Raw genomic sequence first — 17,960 nt, 5'->3', positions numbered from 1 at the left:
GCGGGTTAGTTCACGGTGGATCGTCCGTGATTCCTTTTTCAGGGCATCGTCGCCTGAGCAGACGCGTCCGAAGCGTGTTATCAGGGACGACACTACGGACGTCTTGTGGCCGACAGGATGACAAGAATTAAACTTGAGGTAACGACCTGTTTGTGTAGGCTTCCTGTATACCGCGAATGCGAGAGCGCCCCCATCCCGACGAACCAGTACATCCAAGAAAGGCAACGAGTTGTCCCTTTCGTGTACCACAGTGAATTGTATGTGCGCATTTTGGGCGTTCAGGCAGTCCAAGAAGCGTTGGATGTCTTTTTCCTTCAAAATACAGAAGCAGTCATCCACGTAGCGATGAAAAAGCTTTAGGTGCCGGGTTAAATGTGGCCAGCACTTTCCCTTCCAAGGCTTCCATTACTAGATTGGCCGTGGTGACCGATATTAACGCTCCCATTGCCGTGCCATGCGCTTGCTGATAAAGGCTGCCGCCATAAGAAAAATACGTGTTGCTTAGACAAAACCGCAGCAGCTCGCTAAGTTCGGGGACGTCGAAGGGCGTGCGACCAGGAAGACCACTGTCTTCTTCTACGGCTTCTTTGCACGTGGTTACTGCCAAATCCACTGGGCCACTAGTGAAAAGCGATGTGACGTCAAACGAGACCAAAGCGTCATCTTCACTCAACGTCATGTCCTTTATCTTTGCTACAAATGCGAATGATATTTCGACGTGCATCGAGGTTCTCAAAGGGGGCCGTAATCTCCAAAGGCCGGTTTCCCTGATATGGCGCCGATTAGAGTGACCAAGCAGGAGTTAGTGTGACCGATCAAACGGCGTGTCTTGCGTCAGGATTACTTCGCGCTAGGAATTAAGTCGCAAAAGAGCTCAAACACACGCGAACGTGATCGATCGAGCTCACAGCACAAGGGTAGCAGCAAAAACGCTGCCAGGTTTAAAATGGCGTTTCACATAGCGGCGCACTGTACGCTGCCTTAGAGCACAAATGCTCCCCAGAATTCGCAGTGTGCGTTGGTATAAAATATAGTGCTGCTCTTTTGAGACCTTTTGTTGGGCATCCGCTCGTCAGGAAACGTATACAGAAGACGTCATACGGAGAGGTACTGCGAGTCAATATTTGGTTGACGCTACAGATATTTGCAAACGTATTCCTTTTGGGGTACTACTGCAAGCAGAAACTTCTTTATTTCATAAGCGGCGAAGCAGAAATGGAATTTTACTGTGCCAGGGGGAGGGGCAGGTACAGGCTACTTAATGTGCATGCAGCTAACTTACACATCTTTGTACTTTTTTTCAACGCCTTTCAGAGTAAACAACCCGCACGTAGGCAGACAGCTCGTGCGTTTCAGTAGCTAAGCATGAGTGTCATTTAGCTTAATCACCATTCACAAACGCATGATTTAGTACAATGTGACTGTTGGGGCAATACCAAATTGCTGCATTTAGAATACTTAGGCCGTCTTTTTAATCTTGGACTTGTGGATTTGCGCAAGCTACGTTAATTAAACAACTCCAACGGCTCCTTATTTGAGCTCTCACTCAACGCTGAAAATTAGCGCAATCGAACATTGAAACCTCGCAGCGAATATAAAGGAGCTCCAGTAATGGTAGTCCCACCTCGTCTTCAGCTCAGCTTGATTTGTTTCCTAATAAAGGTCATTTCCAGCCTTAAGGAGTGCTGCGCTAATGAAACAGTATGGAAAGAGCAATCTAACGTGTCATTACCCTAGCGTGGAGTCAAATGATCTTACAAGCAAAATAGAAGCTGATCTGATAAGTATGTCGCCTATATGTTTTTCTTTGTTTCATTTTTCTGTTCGTACGCATCAAGAAAATGTCTTTTTGATTACCTGTCTTGTGAAGGGTCACCAGTTGCCATGTGCAGCAAAAAGGCTCATTGAAATAGTTGCTCATTAGTTTCCACGGGCCTCCTTATAGAGGAACTAAATGTCTTAATAATAATAATAATAATAATAATAATAATAATAATAATAATAATAATAATAATAATAATAATAATAATAATAATAATAATAATAATCAGTTACTATATTATTCATTTGCCGCGCCCAGGAAGAACCTTAAGGTGTGAGGGCTGGTGGCACGCATGCCTAAAGAATACAGCGGACCATATTTGAACCAGAATATACAATGATCAAACGCACAATTATGAAAAGAGGAGTGAACATAAAACAAACCGCAAGGTAAATACAAAAGGAAAGGAAGCAGAAAAGCAGTTCAACATTGTGCAACTCTATAAAACAACAACGCAAAGCACGAGAAAGAACAGTGACAGCGACTTATAAACAATGAAAATGAACTCTATAAGGACTGATTATTCTGTGTACGGTTGAGTGTCGGTGATGATTGGCAGGAACATGTAACATTTGCCTTGTGAATGTTCAAGTTATAGATACTCGTCGGTGCGCCATTCTTTCTTGTGCGTGATACGGTTCATGCCTCACTAAAGATAACTGCCTGCGGGTCAAACCTGAGGCACAGCTCCTCCAGAGGCATAGATGAATCTTGTCGCTTTGTTTTCAAGCGTGGTGAATATTTTGGTTTCTATGATTTCTTGTTCGCCATCGAACTAATGTAGATATTCATTTATCTGGACGCGTTCTACGAGGACAAAAATTATGTTTGCGCGCTCTACCTCAAACCACAAAGGCAAACTCTAGTAGTGGAATGCACACAGTGGAATCCATTTCGGAAATGCAGCATAGGAGTGGAAGTCATGCGATATATAGCAAACAATACGAAGAGCGCGAAAGGCGCGTTGTTTCACATATTTCGGGTGTGAATGGAAACTTGGCGTTCTGTCGAAACATACACCAAGATCTTGAACTTCATGGACCCTCGGCAGTGGAGCAACCTGAAGGGTGTATGAAGATTACGCATGGTATGTTTTCCGCATTTGATCGAATAACATAGTTTTGGAAGCATTTAAGAGGGGCTTATTGTCTCTGTACCAGTTTGTGAATGAGAGAATGTCTGCTTGGAGGCTGCAGTCGTAAACACTGTTCACAATCTCGACTTGCTTCAAGTCGTCAGAATATAGAAGGAATGCAGAATGTTGAATTGCTGACGGAAGGTTACTTATGAAAGTAGGAACATAGGTGGACCAAGAACTGTGCTGGTATTTTCATAGCTAACAGAGCTCCGTCCATAATTGCCATCAAAGTACGATCTATCAGGTAATTTGATACCAGGGCAGTGGTGGCATGTGCATGTGCGTTTGCGTGATCTTCGTTGTGGAATGTCGTGGCAAACTACTTCATATGTAACATTACTTTGCCTCTTAAAGAGCGTCTAATTGGCTTGTACTAGGTACCACACTGGAGACATGGGTCATAAGTGTGATCAAGTTTGTTGTGGAGAGCCCTGATACAGATCCGGGCTGTTCATTCAGTAAGGTGCTTCTAGCACTAACAGCAATCAGGAAATGAAATATAGATTCTAACGCTTTGACTCAGCGTAGAGGATAGGTATGAGCCGGTAGCCAATAAGTGCACTTCTGCTACCCAATTTGTGTACGGGCACTACCCGTGATACCTTCCACGCGCTAGCAAACGCACTAGATTTTAGGCAGCTGTTGAAGATGCTTGTAAGAATGGGGATAAGTATGCATCCGTACGTCTTAAGCAGTACGGGAGAGATACCATCAGCGACACAAGACAAAGAGGTTTGAGGCGCTTCCTACACTAGAAATCAAGGTCTTCATGACTGATAGCGCACGCACTGTAGCAGGCTGAGCAGGTAGGTTACTTGAAGTAGAATCACCTTTTAGGCTATATACAGAACGGAAATGTTCTGCAACGGCATCAGCAGTGTTCTAGACTTGGCCATTTTTATCAACAAGGTAGACATCTTCGCCGATCTTCTTAGAAGAGTGAGAGCGCACGTAGCTCTTATAATATTTGGATAACTCGTTATCTGGCTTCGACAATGTGGTTGTAGTAGCGATCATTTTAATAATAAAATTTGCAAACACAAAAACAGCGCCTAAATTCAAGTTTCCACATAACTAGGTTTGTTTGCCCATCTTTCCCGTGTGCATAGTCTTTCTGTGTTATTTTCGTTTTTAGTTCTTCATAAACACCGCTAAGGGAACAGTTACTTGTTGAGCGCTTTCTTAATTATGAACATGTGCATGCCATCTTCAATGACTTTCGTGAACAAATGAATTTGTTCATCAACATCAATCTCCCTTCCACAAAAGAGCAGTCAGCGATTTAAAAGTAATGGTAGAAGCCAACGTTATCCCCAAGGGGAAAAGTTGAAGCTGCGCTTGGTGAAGTTAGCGGAACGAATGCTGCGTTTCTGTGCTGCCAGAGTCAAACACTTAAGGGGGACTGGACGATGCATGGCGCAACAAGATAAGCATTGTTGCGCATGACGGAATAGCATCAAGATTTGTGGGACAGACCTAGAACGTTTCTAAAGCAGTCTTCATTGAAGTTTGGCGGCTGCACAAAAATAAAAAAGATAAGACAAGCATGGAGTGGCAATCTTGAGAAATGTAACTAAAGATATGATAATCAATCACATAACCAATACATAATTTATTTACCGTGCCCAGAAACAACCATCAGGCTTGAGTGCTGGCGCACGCATACGTTCAGAAAACGGCAGGGAAATATAAGTAAGAAACGCCATGAATCTAAAGAACAATCTTGAAAAGAAGACTGTATATACAGCAAGGCGCATGGTGAATACAAAAGAAAAAGGAGGAGAAGGCCACTTCCACAACATGTGAAACTATGACACAACAGCGCAAAGCTCGAAAAAGAGCGATAACAACGAGTTATCAAAATATCAAGATCATGAAAATAAGCGCTAGAAAGATTGAGTATTCTGTGGACTGTTGAGTGTTGGTGGTGACAGGCAGAAACATGGAAAGGTATATTTTCTCTGGTCACTTTACGCGGACTACGACAAATTCTGCAATTGAGGAGTTCGGGGCAGGTGAGGATACCGTGAAGCAGTTTAAAAAAAAGTGAAATAAATAGAAAGAAGGTCAGCGCGATTACGTCGATTGTGAAGCAAGGGTAACGACAATAATCCAACAGTGCTTGAACAATGTACAGAGTCCGTGTTGGCAAAGCGGTGATGATATAAGCTTTGGACATGTGACATTGTGGATCCAATCCACAATGTCATTGTCGGATACAGAAAAGCCATTCCACACAGTCGAGGCGTATTCGAGTTGAGCAAGACATATTGTTGTGTACTACTTGCAGATCGGTGTAGGAGGCTTGAATTTCCTAGATAGTCTGCAAACACAGTCCAGAGAGCGCACACCGCGCATTGCAACGTCTATAGTGTCGAAAGTGTAAAGTGCAAGAAAAGTATAAGGTTGTACAAAAAGTACACCCAGATCATCGATCTCACAAACCTTACACACCAGTACGGAATCTACAGAACAACGAAAAGAAATGGTTGCTGTTTTGTGTGTGAAAGCCATGCCTTTGGTATCAGCGGCATTGAAAAGGGGTGGGGGGGGGGGGGGTATTCTGTTTGCGCTATTTATTGAAAAAAAACAGTTCCGACTGCAGAGTGGGACAGTAATCAACAATGTGAATTTTCTTTAAAATCTCAATGCTATTCGCATATAGAAGGAAAGAAGTGTTTCGGATAGCGGGAAGAATGTAATATTTATAGCAAAAAAAGTAGTGGTCCTAATACTGATCCTTGAAGACCGCCACTAGTTGCCATGTAAATAGACGTTTCGCCGTTGACGCTAGGATAACATGATCTATCAGAAAGATAACTGCGCAAGACATTGACAAATGACGAGTCACCACCAAAGTGCGCAACCTTGATCAGGAGCAGTGAGTGGCTGACTACACCAAAGCTTTCCTGAAATCACAGACAATAGTGTCAACTTGTTCCTTTGAACTACCGGTACAGAGGCCTGTGTCATGACACTTACGAGGTTGGTGACAGTGGAACGGCCGGAGTGCAATCGATGCTTATTCAGAATCAGTGAGTTCTTCACAGCAAGCTCAAACCTCTAAGATGTGCTGCAGTGAAAATAATTCGAGACATCTGTTTTATAGCCAGACTTAAATACAGGAAAACACGAGCAGTTTGCCACGTGTGAGGGAAAGTGGAAGCATTTGAAAAGTTATTAAATGTAGATGCGAACACTCGGGCAAATATACTGCCGTGAGCTTTTAGTGCTGTACAGGGGATGCCACCAGGGCCGTAGGAAGGGAAGGCTTCAACCGCTTAAGGCATTTGTGAACGAGGTTTTTCATCAAGCAATACAACACTAGATGTAGGAGTCTTCATGTGCGGCTGAATGACGCCAGCGTTGACACCTGAAGATTTATACAAGGACGCCAAATGGGCGGCCCAGCGTTCACCAACTGCTTGGACTCCTACTCCACTAGAGTAGAGCAGGCGAAAACTCCCTGCGCGTTCACTAGAGCGCTTGCGGATTTACGTCCAAAATGGCGTCGGCCGGTCGGAGGCGCTTTTTTCCAAGAATGCAATACGTGAGTCGTTCTTCCGCTTATATGGGCGTTCGTATACAGCCCGCAAAAAGCGTAATTCTTCTATCCCCTCATTAGACACAGTACTTCCAGATTTTCGGTGCGCGCGATGTTTATGCTTAGGGCATTTATAAGTTCAGAGGAGAACCAGCGGGGATGTTTAGAGTGTTTAGGTCCGTACTGGGGAATGTATTTGTGCATGCATGCTGCTCAAAACAAGCTCCGTAAACACAGCTACTTGATCGTTGACATTGGTTTTGTGCGTAGTTAGTGACCAGTCGGCGGTGAACAAGAATCACAGAAACCAAGACATTCACAACGCTCGAAAACAAAGCGACAGGATTCATTTATGGCTCTGGAGGAGCTTTGCCTAAGGGCTGACCCAGAGGCAGTTATCTTTAGTGACGCATGAAACTTATCACGCACAAGAAAAAAAAAACGTCGGACCGACAGGAACCTATAACTCGAGCATTCAAAAGGCAAAGATCACTAAAATTGGCGATCAGGTTATGCTGCTGAAGGAAAGAGAAGGCTAGAAAGTTGAACAACAGCGTACATTTGTTCCCTACTTAATCATTGTAATGAGAATAACTAAGTGTGTGTCAATCAATTTCAGGCGCATGAAATTCACGAAGAAAGATTCCTTGCTATGGGAAGATATTACACTTTCAATAGAAGGGATGATCTCATGAAACAAAACAAGGAAATATTCTGCGGCAGATAGAATGCTCCAATTGACACTTTTTCATAGCGCACTAGGCTGACGTTTAGGCAAATCACCTTCTGTACATCTTCTGTGTTTTAGTGCGGTGGAAAAAAGTCTCAAAAGGGCATAACACTGTATCGCCAAGTTGCAGAAGTTACAAAAAGAGGAAAGGAAGACAAAATGACACCTTAGAAAAATTCGCGTACCTTAGTGCGAAGTCCACAGCGTTCTTTAAAAGATGTCCAAATTACGCGACACTTTGATCAGTAGGGGTTATGTCGAAAGCATGTCGTCGTGCAGCCCCCCCACGGAACGGTTTGAACAGGCATGCCATATGCCACATTGACGGGTCGTTCAGGCGCTTAAAGGCTTCATGATCGACGGCTAGATGAAAAGAAATATGCGACTGATAATATGCTCTAAGTCGCTGGCAAGAGAGGGGAGAGATATTCAACGCTTTCAAGTGCTTCGCCTGATCGGAAGAGGTTGTTTCTTTGCTCAACTCGGAAACAAAAATAGGCCTATTGAGCTACAGATAACGTCGAAGTCTTTAGGTTTCCAACCATAGCCGGACTATTGCTTTTTGGTTTAGTGTCGGGGGCTTTTCAGCGGAGGAAACGAAATCGCATTGCGAAATGGCAGTTGGTTTTTCAGGTGTGCGTTGAAATACAGCTACAAGTCGCGTTGAGGCAGAAGAAAAAGTAGTCAAGGTCAAGTAGTCAAGTAGCCTTCCGCAATCTACATGTCTCCCCAGGTGTGGTACTTGCAGTATGGTGGCTACGAGGGGGCAGTGTGACGGGCGGCGTGTCTGCGCCGTGTGGGTGAGAGGTGCGATGAGCGATGAAATTTTCCGCCACCGCCAGGGGCACTGAAGCGTGCTGGTGTGCAAGGACAAGCCGTGGCGCGGCCCTTACCAGAGTAGCGCTAGCGAGGTCTTCCGGGATACCATTCGCGTGCATACCGCGCTTGTTTTCACGTCGATCGGGATCACTTGAAAGCGGGAAAGCGTCGCACATGTGACGCTGTGATTATTTGGAGGACGGTAGTGCACCGTATTGGGCTGTTCCTGTTTAATGTGCAGATAACGCGGTGTGCACTCATTGCGTCGAAAGCGGGAACATGTTTTTTATAGTTTGGCGGCGAAATGTCTTGCCAACGTTGTCCTTGTGGCTTCGCAGTCACCAGTGAAGCAGTTGAAGGCGATGCAGACAGCATGTTCACGCAAAAATTTGACAGGCCTATTGTACCCTGGAGCTCATGAAAGTGCTAGCGGATACATTCACATCATTTTTTTCTTTTGAACAGGGAAGCTTTATGCTTTCAGTATGCATGATTTTATGCAGTTCTTGAGCAGTTTAACACTCAGCCGAGTGGGATGCGAGCTCCATCCTAAAGAGCCCACTGTAAAAATTATCTAGTTTGTGGTGTTAACTAGGCTACACTTTTTCACAAAATCTTTCAACAAGGACAAGGCTCTTCAAAGGGAGCGTCAAAAACACTTGAAGTTAAGGAAAGCGAAGTAGACCCTACTGCCAAGCTCAGCTTGATTAGTGCATGTGGAATAATGTAGTATATATTAAAACGTTTCCTCTTTTCTTGTAGATCTGTAGAACAAAAGCAGGGATGGAAGATATTTTGTACATGCTGAGGTTCGCCAAAGCTCCCGCATATGTACCTAATTTTGTTTCTTTTTTGCAAAGCTAAACCTTTCTAAGGGCATGTTGCTGGCGCATGACGTTGATGAACGATGCGGTGATGTTGTTCCGGGCTTATTGTGCGCAGCCTTAGCATTGTTTTTATGTTTCCGTGCACAATTTTCTGGGCGCCCCCTGGCTATATTTGCGGCAGATGACCGAATGACCAAAGTTGAAAGTCTGCATTTCGGGTTGTTTCCGTTCACGGTCCACATTCGCTTGCGCTAACACCAAGCCTTTTATCAAAAACGAACTCGTCCAGCATTGCCCTCAGATCTGATGTTCCTCCTCTTTTAAATCGCATGGCTAGACATCTGCTACGCGTTTAGATGTTGCGAATAACGCATCTTAACATTCTCTGCCCTCCAAAGAAGTGCCACCTTAATTAATAATGTATCTCTAAGCAGCAAGCACTTTGTGTTGTTTGCACCACGTATTACGTGAAAAGTTCAAACGCGAGGCAAAGTGAAAGCGACTCACGGCACAGCCGCCGTGCGCCGCTCCGTCCAAAAGCCGCGAAAGGTGCACACCGGCTCCAAGTAGTGCCATCTTCAACTTTCATCACGCCTCCATGCGCCCCGCCGGCTCCCACCCGTCACATTGCACCCTTCTAGCCACCATAGTTGCACATCGTGACTGCTCGTCGCGCAGGCAACGAACCTTCGCTCGAAGGGAGGCGACGACTTGAGCGTGTTGCTCCACGCCCCGTGAATGAACCCTGCGAAGATAGTTTAGTCTGCTCTCGCAGTTGGGAAACTTCGCACAGGAACGAGATTCCCTCTAGCGCGTCGAGGAGGCGACACACACCGGTCATGTCCCCGTCAAGGTCCCCTAGTGGTGCACAAGAGGAGAAGAGGGAACCGGTTTGGTAACGGAAAAGCCGCAGGGAGCACGTCTTCGGCTAGTGGCCACCATGCTTAATAGCCCGCTGTGTTAGGTCACACAAACTGCAGCAAAAGGAACGCGGTCCAGACTTCAAAACCTTCAGTTCGTCACCTGGCCAAGTTACACACTTCGCATGTACACGTTGCTTAGATCTTTCAGAGTGCAAGATCTGGTGTTTTCCGGAAACTGGGCACGAACAGAACAAGCATGATGCTTCCTTACTGGGTGCCATGCTGCAGGACAACAACAACAACAACAACAATAATTTTTACCATGCCCGGGAACAATCATGATGTCTGAGGGTTGGCACACGCAAACATTAAGAGACATGGCAGGGGAATATAAGAACAATGACAGCGAGTTATGAAAAAATCAGCATCCTGAAAAGAAAATAACCGAGGACACCTGAGCACTTCTTATGAGTAGTAAATGCCAAAGCATCAATGTTCAATTGAACGGAGCTGAGCGGACCTTCGAGTTTTTCGCTGCTAGTTATGTATGATAGTCGCACGTGCTTCCCGAGCCAGCAAGAAGCAGCAGCCTGCGGCGCCAACGCCGCATGCCACAGACGTGGCGATCCGCTCTCTCCTCAAGAAACAGCTGGAGCGCAAGCACCGCAGCAGGTGTTGCCTTTCGCCCGCCCTGCTCTGTGGAGGAGCACTCGTGCAGAGAGCGGGAGCGAGACTGAAGTGGCGTCGCGGCGATGCCCTCTCCCCTCACACGGCACCTGGCGCGCTATCGCAGCAGCAGGTGTTCCCTTTCGCCCGCGCTGCTTTGTCGAGGAGCACTCGTGCAGAGAGCGGGAGCGAGAGCAAAGTGGCGTCGCGGCGATGCCCTCTCCCCTCACACGGCACCTGGCGCGCTATCGCTGCAGCAGGTGCTGCCTTTCGCCCGCGCTGCTTTGTCGAGGAGCACTCGTGCAGAGAGCGGGAGCGAGAGCGAAGCGGCGTCGCGGCGATGCCCTCTCCCCTCACACGGCACCTGGCGCGCTATCGCGGCAGCAGGTGTTCCCTTTCGCCCGCGCTGCTTTGTCGAGGAGCACTCGTGCAGAGAGCGGGAGCGAGAGCAAAGTGGCGTCGCGGCGATGCCCTCTCCCCTCACACGGCACCTGGCGCGCTATCGCTGCAGCAGGTGCTGCCTTTCGCCCGCGCTGCTTTGTCGAGGAGCACTCGTGCAGAGAGCGGGAGCGAGAGCGAAGTGGCGTCGCGGCGATGCCCTCTCCCCTCACACGGCACCTGGCGCGCTATCGCTGCAGCAGGTGCTGCCTTTCGCCCGCGCTGCTTTGTCGAGGAGCACTCGTGCAGAGAGCGGGAGCGAGAGCGAAGTGGCGTCGCGGCGATGCCCTCTCCCCTCACACGGCACCTGGCGCGCTATCGCGGCAGCAGGTGTTCCCTTTCGCCCGCGCTGCTTTGTCGAGGAGCACTCGTGCAGAGAGCGGGAGCGAGAGCGAAGTGGCGTCGCGGCGATGCCCTCTCCCCTCACACGGCACCTGGCGCGCTATCGCGGCAGCAGGTGTTCCCTTTCGCCCGCGCTGCTTTGTCGAGGAGCACTCGTGCAGAGAGCGGGAGCGAGAGCGAAGTGGCGTCGCGGCGATGCCCTCTCCCCTCACACGGCACCTGGCGCGCTATCGCTGCAGCAGGTGCTGCCTTTCGCTCACGCTGCTCCGCCGAGTCGCACCTTGTGACGTGGCGTCGCAGCCAATGGCAATGGGAGCTTAGGCACCATTGCGCCGCTACAGACGACAGACGCGAGACTTTTTCGCTCGACGTGTCGTTCGACGTTTCTCATCAATAATCAATCAGGGAATGAATGAATCAATCGATACATTTTATACCGTGCCCAGGAACCACCATGACGTCTGAGGGCTGGTGCACGCATACATTGAAGTGGCAAAACACACACAAAAGAAATAACGCTGGGGAATATGAGTAAAAAAGAACAATGAATAAAAAGTACACTCTTGAAAAAAAGAATGCATGTACAACGAAGCGCAAAGTGGATACCAAAGAAAAATGAGGAGTGCAGTTAACGATGTGTAGAACTATAACACAACGCAAACTCGGTAAAAAACTATGACAGGGAGCTATGAAAAATATCAAGATAATAATAATAATAATAATAATAATAATAATAATAATAATAATAATAATAATTTAACTTGCCCATGAATAAAAAGGCACTGTATATATAGTATTCTATCATATGTTACATCTTGGAAAAGAGTACTTCCCGGCCACGGCGGCAGCATTTCGATGGGGGCGAAGTGCTAAAACACCCGTGTGCTTAGATTTAGGCGCACGTTAAAGAACGCCAGGTGGTCATAATTTCCGGAGTCCTCCACTACGGCGTGCCTCATAATCAGAAACTGGTTTTGGCACGTAAAACCCCAAATATTATTATTAAAGAGTACCTCGCAATATTTACTGCATGAAAACCAGCGCTGCTTTACTGACGATCAATTACAACACGAGCTTTATTTCGGTAGCCACGATAACGTTTTGTGCCAAGTCATTTTCTAGACACACCAAATTGCACCACCTGTGCTTGCACACGGATGCTCGGAGCATTGCAAGCATATAGCTTTACGGTCGCAGCAACACCTTCACACTTCTCATTGTCGAGATCATAGTTCTATCGGCTTACTTGAGTAGTTTCTCATCTTATTTAGGCGTGCCTTGGGTAAAAAAAATTCTAAGGTTTTACGTTCTAAAACTACGATCTCAATATCAGGAAGGCCGTAGTTGGGGATTGCGGATCAATTTTGATCAGCTAAGGTTCTTAAAGGTTCATCTAAATGTATGTACACGAGCATTTTTGCGCTTCGGCCCACACCGAACTTCGGCCGCCGAGGCCAGGATCGAGCACGTGACCTCCAGTTTAGTAACTAAGCAGAACGCCATAGTCACTACGCACCGTGACAGGTCCTTAACTATACAAGGACCGGCCACGTAAAAAGACATTTACAGAACCGATGAAAAGTAATCGAAGCCTTTTTTTTTCAACTCTATGTCCCTGTTTACAGTGTTCCTCCCACACGCACTCAGTGCTTACTCTCTCCCTTTCTTCCTCTTTCTATTCCCCTTTCCCTCATCCCCAGTGTAGGGTAGCAAACCATGTGCTCTTCTGGTAGACCTCCTTGCCTTTCCTGTCCTTGCTTTCTCTCTCTTCTCGAGCCAACTCCTTCAAACGTTCTTCGCTGTCTTCTGCAGGACATCAAGTGGAAGATCGACATGACGATAAAACCCAATCGCCCGCACTACGTCTTCTACACCGGATCCCTCACTACGGCTTACAGGACGTACATTGAGACAAAAGCGATAAAGTGCGTATTTTTTTCGTTCCTATCCGTTTGCCCAGAGCTATGCTAGTTCGTGTCGGTGAAGGATTTCTCATGACGCAAACAACAATCAGGCATTCAGTTGAACAATTTACGCTTTCTGTTTAGAGGCACTGCAAAAAATGGCGTGCATGCAAACAAGTTACAGGGGAACACGAATTTTTATACACGAGCCCACAGTCTCGTCCCACTTACAGCAGTAAGTGGAAAACATTTGCAAATATTTTCCGCTTACATATACGAAACGAGGTTCAGTATAAAATCACAAAATATATAGAAAGGTGAGCCCTCTATTCGAGCTTTGTGTGGTTATACTCACATTGAAATATTACCACTGAAAAAGCCCCTGGTTTGCGGAACAGTGTTCCACATATTATTATCTACTATATGGAGCATTTCACCTGTTACTTTTGGATCAAGCTGCAGGTGTGTGGAACAATGTTCGAGAAAATAGGTACAGGTATATGGAACACTATTTCTGGGACTGTGGCGTTTTCTCTGTAATGTCATGTTCCACTAAATGTTTCACGAGAAATATATATATATATATATATATATATATATATATATATATATATATATATATATATATATATATATATATATATATCGTAACTCTTAATGACCATCGGTTATCTTCCCTCCTCATTACATGTCCTGCCCATGCCCCCATTTCTTTTTTTGATTTCAACTAAGATATCGTTAACTCGCGTTTGTTCCCTCAGCCAATCTGCCCTTTTCTTATCCCTTAACGTTACACCTATCATTCTTCTTTCCATAGCTCGTTGCGTCGTCCTCAATTTAAGTAGAACCCTTTTTGTAAGCCTCCCGGTTTCTGACCCGTACGTGAGTACTGGTAAGACACAGCTGTTATAGACTTTTCTCTTGAGGGATAATGGCAATCTGCTGTTCATGATCTGAGAATACCTGCCAAACGCACCCCAGCCCATTCTTATTCTTCTGATTATTTCAGTCTCAAGATCCGAATCCGCAGTCACTACCTGTCCTAAGTAGATGTGTACCCTTACCACTTCCAATGTCTCACTACCTATCGTAAACTGCTGTTCTCTTCCGAGACTGTTAAACATTACTTTAGTTTTCTGCAGAATAATTTTTAGACCCACCTTTCGGCTTCGCCTCTCCAGGTCAGTGAGCATGCATTGCAGTTGGTCCCCTCAGTTACTAAGCAACTCAATATCATCAGCGAATCGCAAGTTACTAAGGTATTCTCCATTAACTCTTATCCCCAATTCTTCCCAAACCAAGTCTCTGAAAACCTCCTGTAAACACGCTGGGAATAGCATTGGAGCGATCGTATCTCCCTGCCTGACGCCTTTCTTTATTGGGATTTTGTTGCTTTCTTTATGGAGGACTACGGTGGCTGTGGAGCCGCTGTAGATATCTTTCAGTATTTTTACATACGGCTCGTCTACACCCTGATTCCGCAATGCCTCCACGACTGCTGAGGTTTCAACTGAATAAAACGCTTTCTCGTAATCAATGAAAGCTATATATAAAGGTTGGTTATATTCCGCACATTTTTCTATCACCTGATTGATAGTGTGAATACGGTCTATTGTTGAGTAGCCTTTACGGAATCCTGCCAGGTCCTTTGGCTGACAGAAGCCTAAGGTGTTCCTGATTCTATTTGCAATTACCTTAGTAAATACCTTGTAGGCAACGAACAGTAAGCTGATCGGTCTATAATTTTCCAAGTCTTTGGCGTCCCCTTTCTTATGGATTAGGATTAGGTTAGCGTTTTTGCAAGATTCCGGTACGCTCGAAGTCATGAGGCATTGTGTATACAGGGTGGCCAGATTCTATAGGATAATCTGCCCACCATCCTTCAACAAATCTGCTGTTACATGATCCTCCCCAGCTGCCTTCCCCCTTTGCATAGCTCCCAAGGCTTTCCTTACTTCTTCCGGCGTTACCTGTGGGATTTCGAATTCCTCTAGACTGTTCTCTCTTCCATTATCGTCGTGGGTGCCACTGGTACTGTATAAATCTCTACAGAACTCCTCAGCCACTTGAACCATCTCATCCATATTAGTAATGATATTGCCGGCTTTGTCTCGTAACGCATACATCTGATTCTTGCCAATTCCTAGTTTCTTCTTCACTGCTTTTAGGCTTCTTCCCTTCCTGAGAGCATGTTCAATTCTATCCATATTATACTTCCTTATGTCAGCTTTCTTACGCTTGTTGATTAACTTTGAGAGTTCTGTCAGTTCTATTCTAGCTGTAGGTTTAGAGGCTTTCATAGATTGGCGTTTCTTGATCAGATCTTTCGTCTCCAGCGATGGCTTAGTGGTATCCTGTCTAACGGAGTTACCACCGACTTCCTTTGCACACTCCTTAATTATGCCCACAAGATTGTCGTTCATTGCTTCAACACTAAGGTCTTCTTCCTGAGTTAAAACCGAATACCTGTTCTCTAGCTTGATCTGGAATTCATCTATTTTCCCTCTTACTGCTAACTCATTTATCGGCTTATGATGTACCAGTTTCTTCCGTTCCCTCCTCAGGTCTAGGCTGATTCTAGTTCTTACCATCCTATGGTCACTGCAGCGCACCTTGCTGAGCACGTCCACATCTTGTATGATGCCAGGGTTAGCGCAGAGTATTGAGTCTATTTCAATTCTAGTCTCGCCGTTCGGGCTCCTCCACATTCACTTTCGGATATCCCGCTTGCGGAAGAAAGTATTCATTATCCGCATATTATTCTGTTCTGCAAACTCTACTAATAACTCTCCCCTGCTATTCCTAGTGCCTTTGCCATATTCCCCCACTGCCTTGTCTCCAGCCTGCTTCTTGCCTACCTTGGCATTGAAGTCGCCCATGAGTATGGTGTATTTTGTTTTCACTCTACCCATCGCCGATTCCACGTCTTCATAGAAGCTTTCGACTTCCTGGTCATCATGACTGGATGTAGGGGCGTAGACCTGTACAACCTTCATTTTGTACCTCTTATTGAGTTTCACAACAAGACCTGCCTCTCTATCCTTAATGCTATAGAATTCCTGTATGTTACCAGCTATATTCTTATTAATTAGAAATCCGACTCCTAGTTCTCGTCTCTCCGCTAAGCACCGGTAGCACAGGACGTGCCCGCTTTTTAGCACTGTATATGCTTCTTTTGGCCTCCTAACTTCACTGAGCCCTATTATGTCCCATTTACTGCCCTCTAATTCCTCCAATAGCACTGCTAGACTCGCCTCACTAGATAATGTTCTAGCGTTAAACGTTGCCAGGTTCATATTCCAATGGCGGGCTGTTCGGAGCCAGGGATTCTTAGCACCCTCTGCTGCGTCGCAGGTCTTACCGCCGCCGTGGTCAGTTGCTTCGCCCCTGCTGGGGACTGAGGGCCGGGGTTTGATTGTTGTGTTCATATAGGAGGTTGTGGCCAAACCTGCTCTAGTGAGGGAGTGCGTTACCGGTTCTGGTCACCGGGATCAGGCCACACTCCAGGCCTGCTTATGGAATTTTATCAACACGCGGATATTTGTTTTAAATCCGGTGGAACATTGCGCGGCACCGGGATTCGAACCACGGATCTCTTGCATGCGAGGCGGGTGTTCTAGCTCTACGCCACCGCTGCATTATAGCGGTGGCGTAGCTTTCGTAGTTAAAGGACACAATAGACGTAAAGCATTGCTGTGGAACTGGAGTCCATCTCGTCTACCTTTTATTCTCACTTCATTCTTGTCCTCTCTCCAGGTTCCCGCGCTTCTTCATCTTCTACTCGAAGGCTCATACCGCTTCACCCTTCCAGGTTTCTCTTGCTAACCCCTCCTGTGGTAATACTTGAAAAGTTTCCAATCGAAGCACATTCAACTGAGCCCCGTTCACCAATGTACCACACAGTCTTCAATATTCCTTTCTGAGTGGCTGTCTATGTCACAGAGTAAGGACCATAAAATTTGGCACTGGATTCTCTTACACTTTTCCTAGCTAGAATGAGGTTGGTAACTTGAATGTCTAGGATATTTGAGCAATGTCTCCTGTCAAAAATTTTTTTCATTCGTTTACGGTACCTCTCCTCCTGCGATTTTTGTTTCCTCTCCTCGGCCATCTTGAGATTTTGTAACAGCCCCAGTTCACGGTCCACCAGAAGAATAGGGGTTTCTCCTGAAGACGCGAACTGCAGGCTGCATCCCAAGCCACTGGTGTAAGAGCGATTATTATGTCTTATAGCTGCTTCTAAAGAGCATTTCCATCCACCAGGGAAACAACTATCGTACATCTTGATGTATTGTTTCACATCTCGTATAGCACGCTCTGCAAGCCCATTTGCCGAGGAATGGTATGGCGCACAGAATTTGATTGATATGTTGTGGTCTCGAGCCCATCTTGCTAGTTTTTCACTCTTGAACGCTGCACCGTTGTCACATACGATCGTCCTGGTTGTCCTAAACATATCCCGTTCGAGAAGGGCGATGACACCATTCGCATCTTCTTTTCCTGCCCGTGCCGCCACCATCCTGGTGCATTCATCTATGGCCAGAAGAAAAGCTTGCGTTTCTCGGACTCCTTCTCGTTTCTTATTTGCCTCGACAAAATCCAGGTGTGTAACTTCAAAAGGCACGTTAGAGTGGCAGGGTATTATCATGGCGTCCGTAGGCTGCTTATATTTCACTTTGTTGACTTGACAAATGGGGCGTGAACGAACGTACTGATTGACGTCTTCTTTCATGTGAGGCCACGTAAATCTCTTGACCAGCTTGTTGTAGGTGTGCCAAAATCCGTCGTGTCCTCCAGATTCTGGCCTATCGTGGTACAAATAAAGCACCCTGGAAAACAGCGTTGGCGGGACTTGATAGCCTCTTTC

The 17,960-nt window shown here is 46.1% G+C and overlaps 1 protein-coding gene across 1 annotated transcript in view; it reads left to right on the top strand.

The window, feature by feature from the left end:
• LOC142558469 (uncharacterized) overlaps positions 1-17,960 on the top strand; it is a 55,793-nt gene that overhangs the window by 13,820 nt on the left and 24,013 nt on the right. The window contains exon 4 of the mRNA XM_075670600.1: positions 13,002-13,114. Within this exon, the coding sequence (XP_075526715.1) occupies positions 13,002-13,114 (113 nt within the window). The remainder of the gene's footprint in view (positions 1-13,001; positions 13,115-17,960) is intronic.

Source organism: Dermacentor variabilis, chromosome 9 (assembly GCF_050947875.1).
Source record: "Dermacentor variabilis isolate Ectoservices chromosome 9, ASM5094787v1, whole genome shotgun sequence".
Taxonomy (NCBI): domain Eukaryota; kingdom Metazoa; phylum Arthropoda; class Arachnida; order Ixodida; family Ixodidae; genus Dermacentor; species Dermacentor variabilis.
The sequence above is the reverse complement of the archived record's forward strand: the minus strand, read 5'-3'. Positions and strand labels throughout refer to the sequence as shown.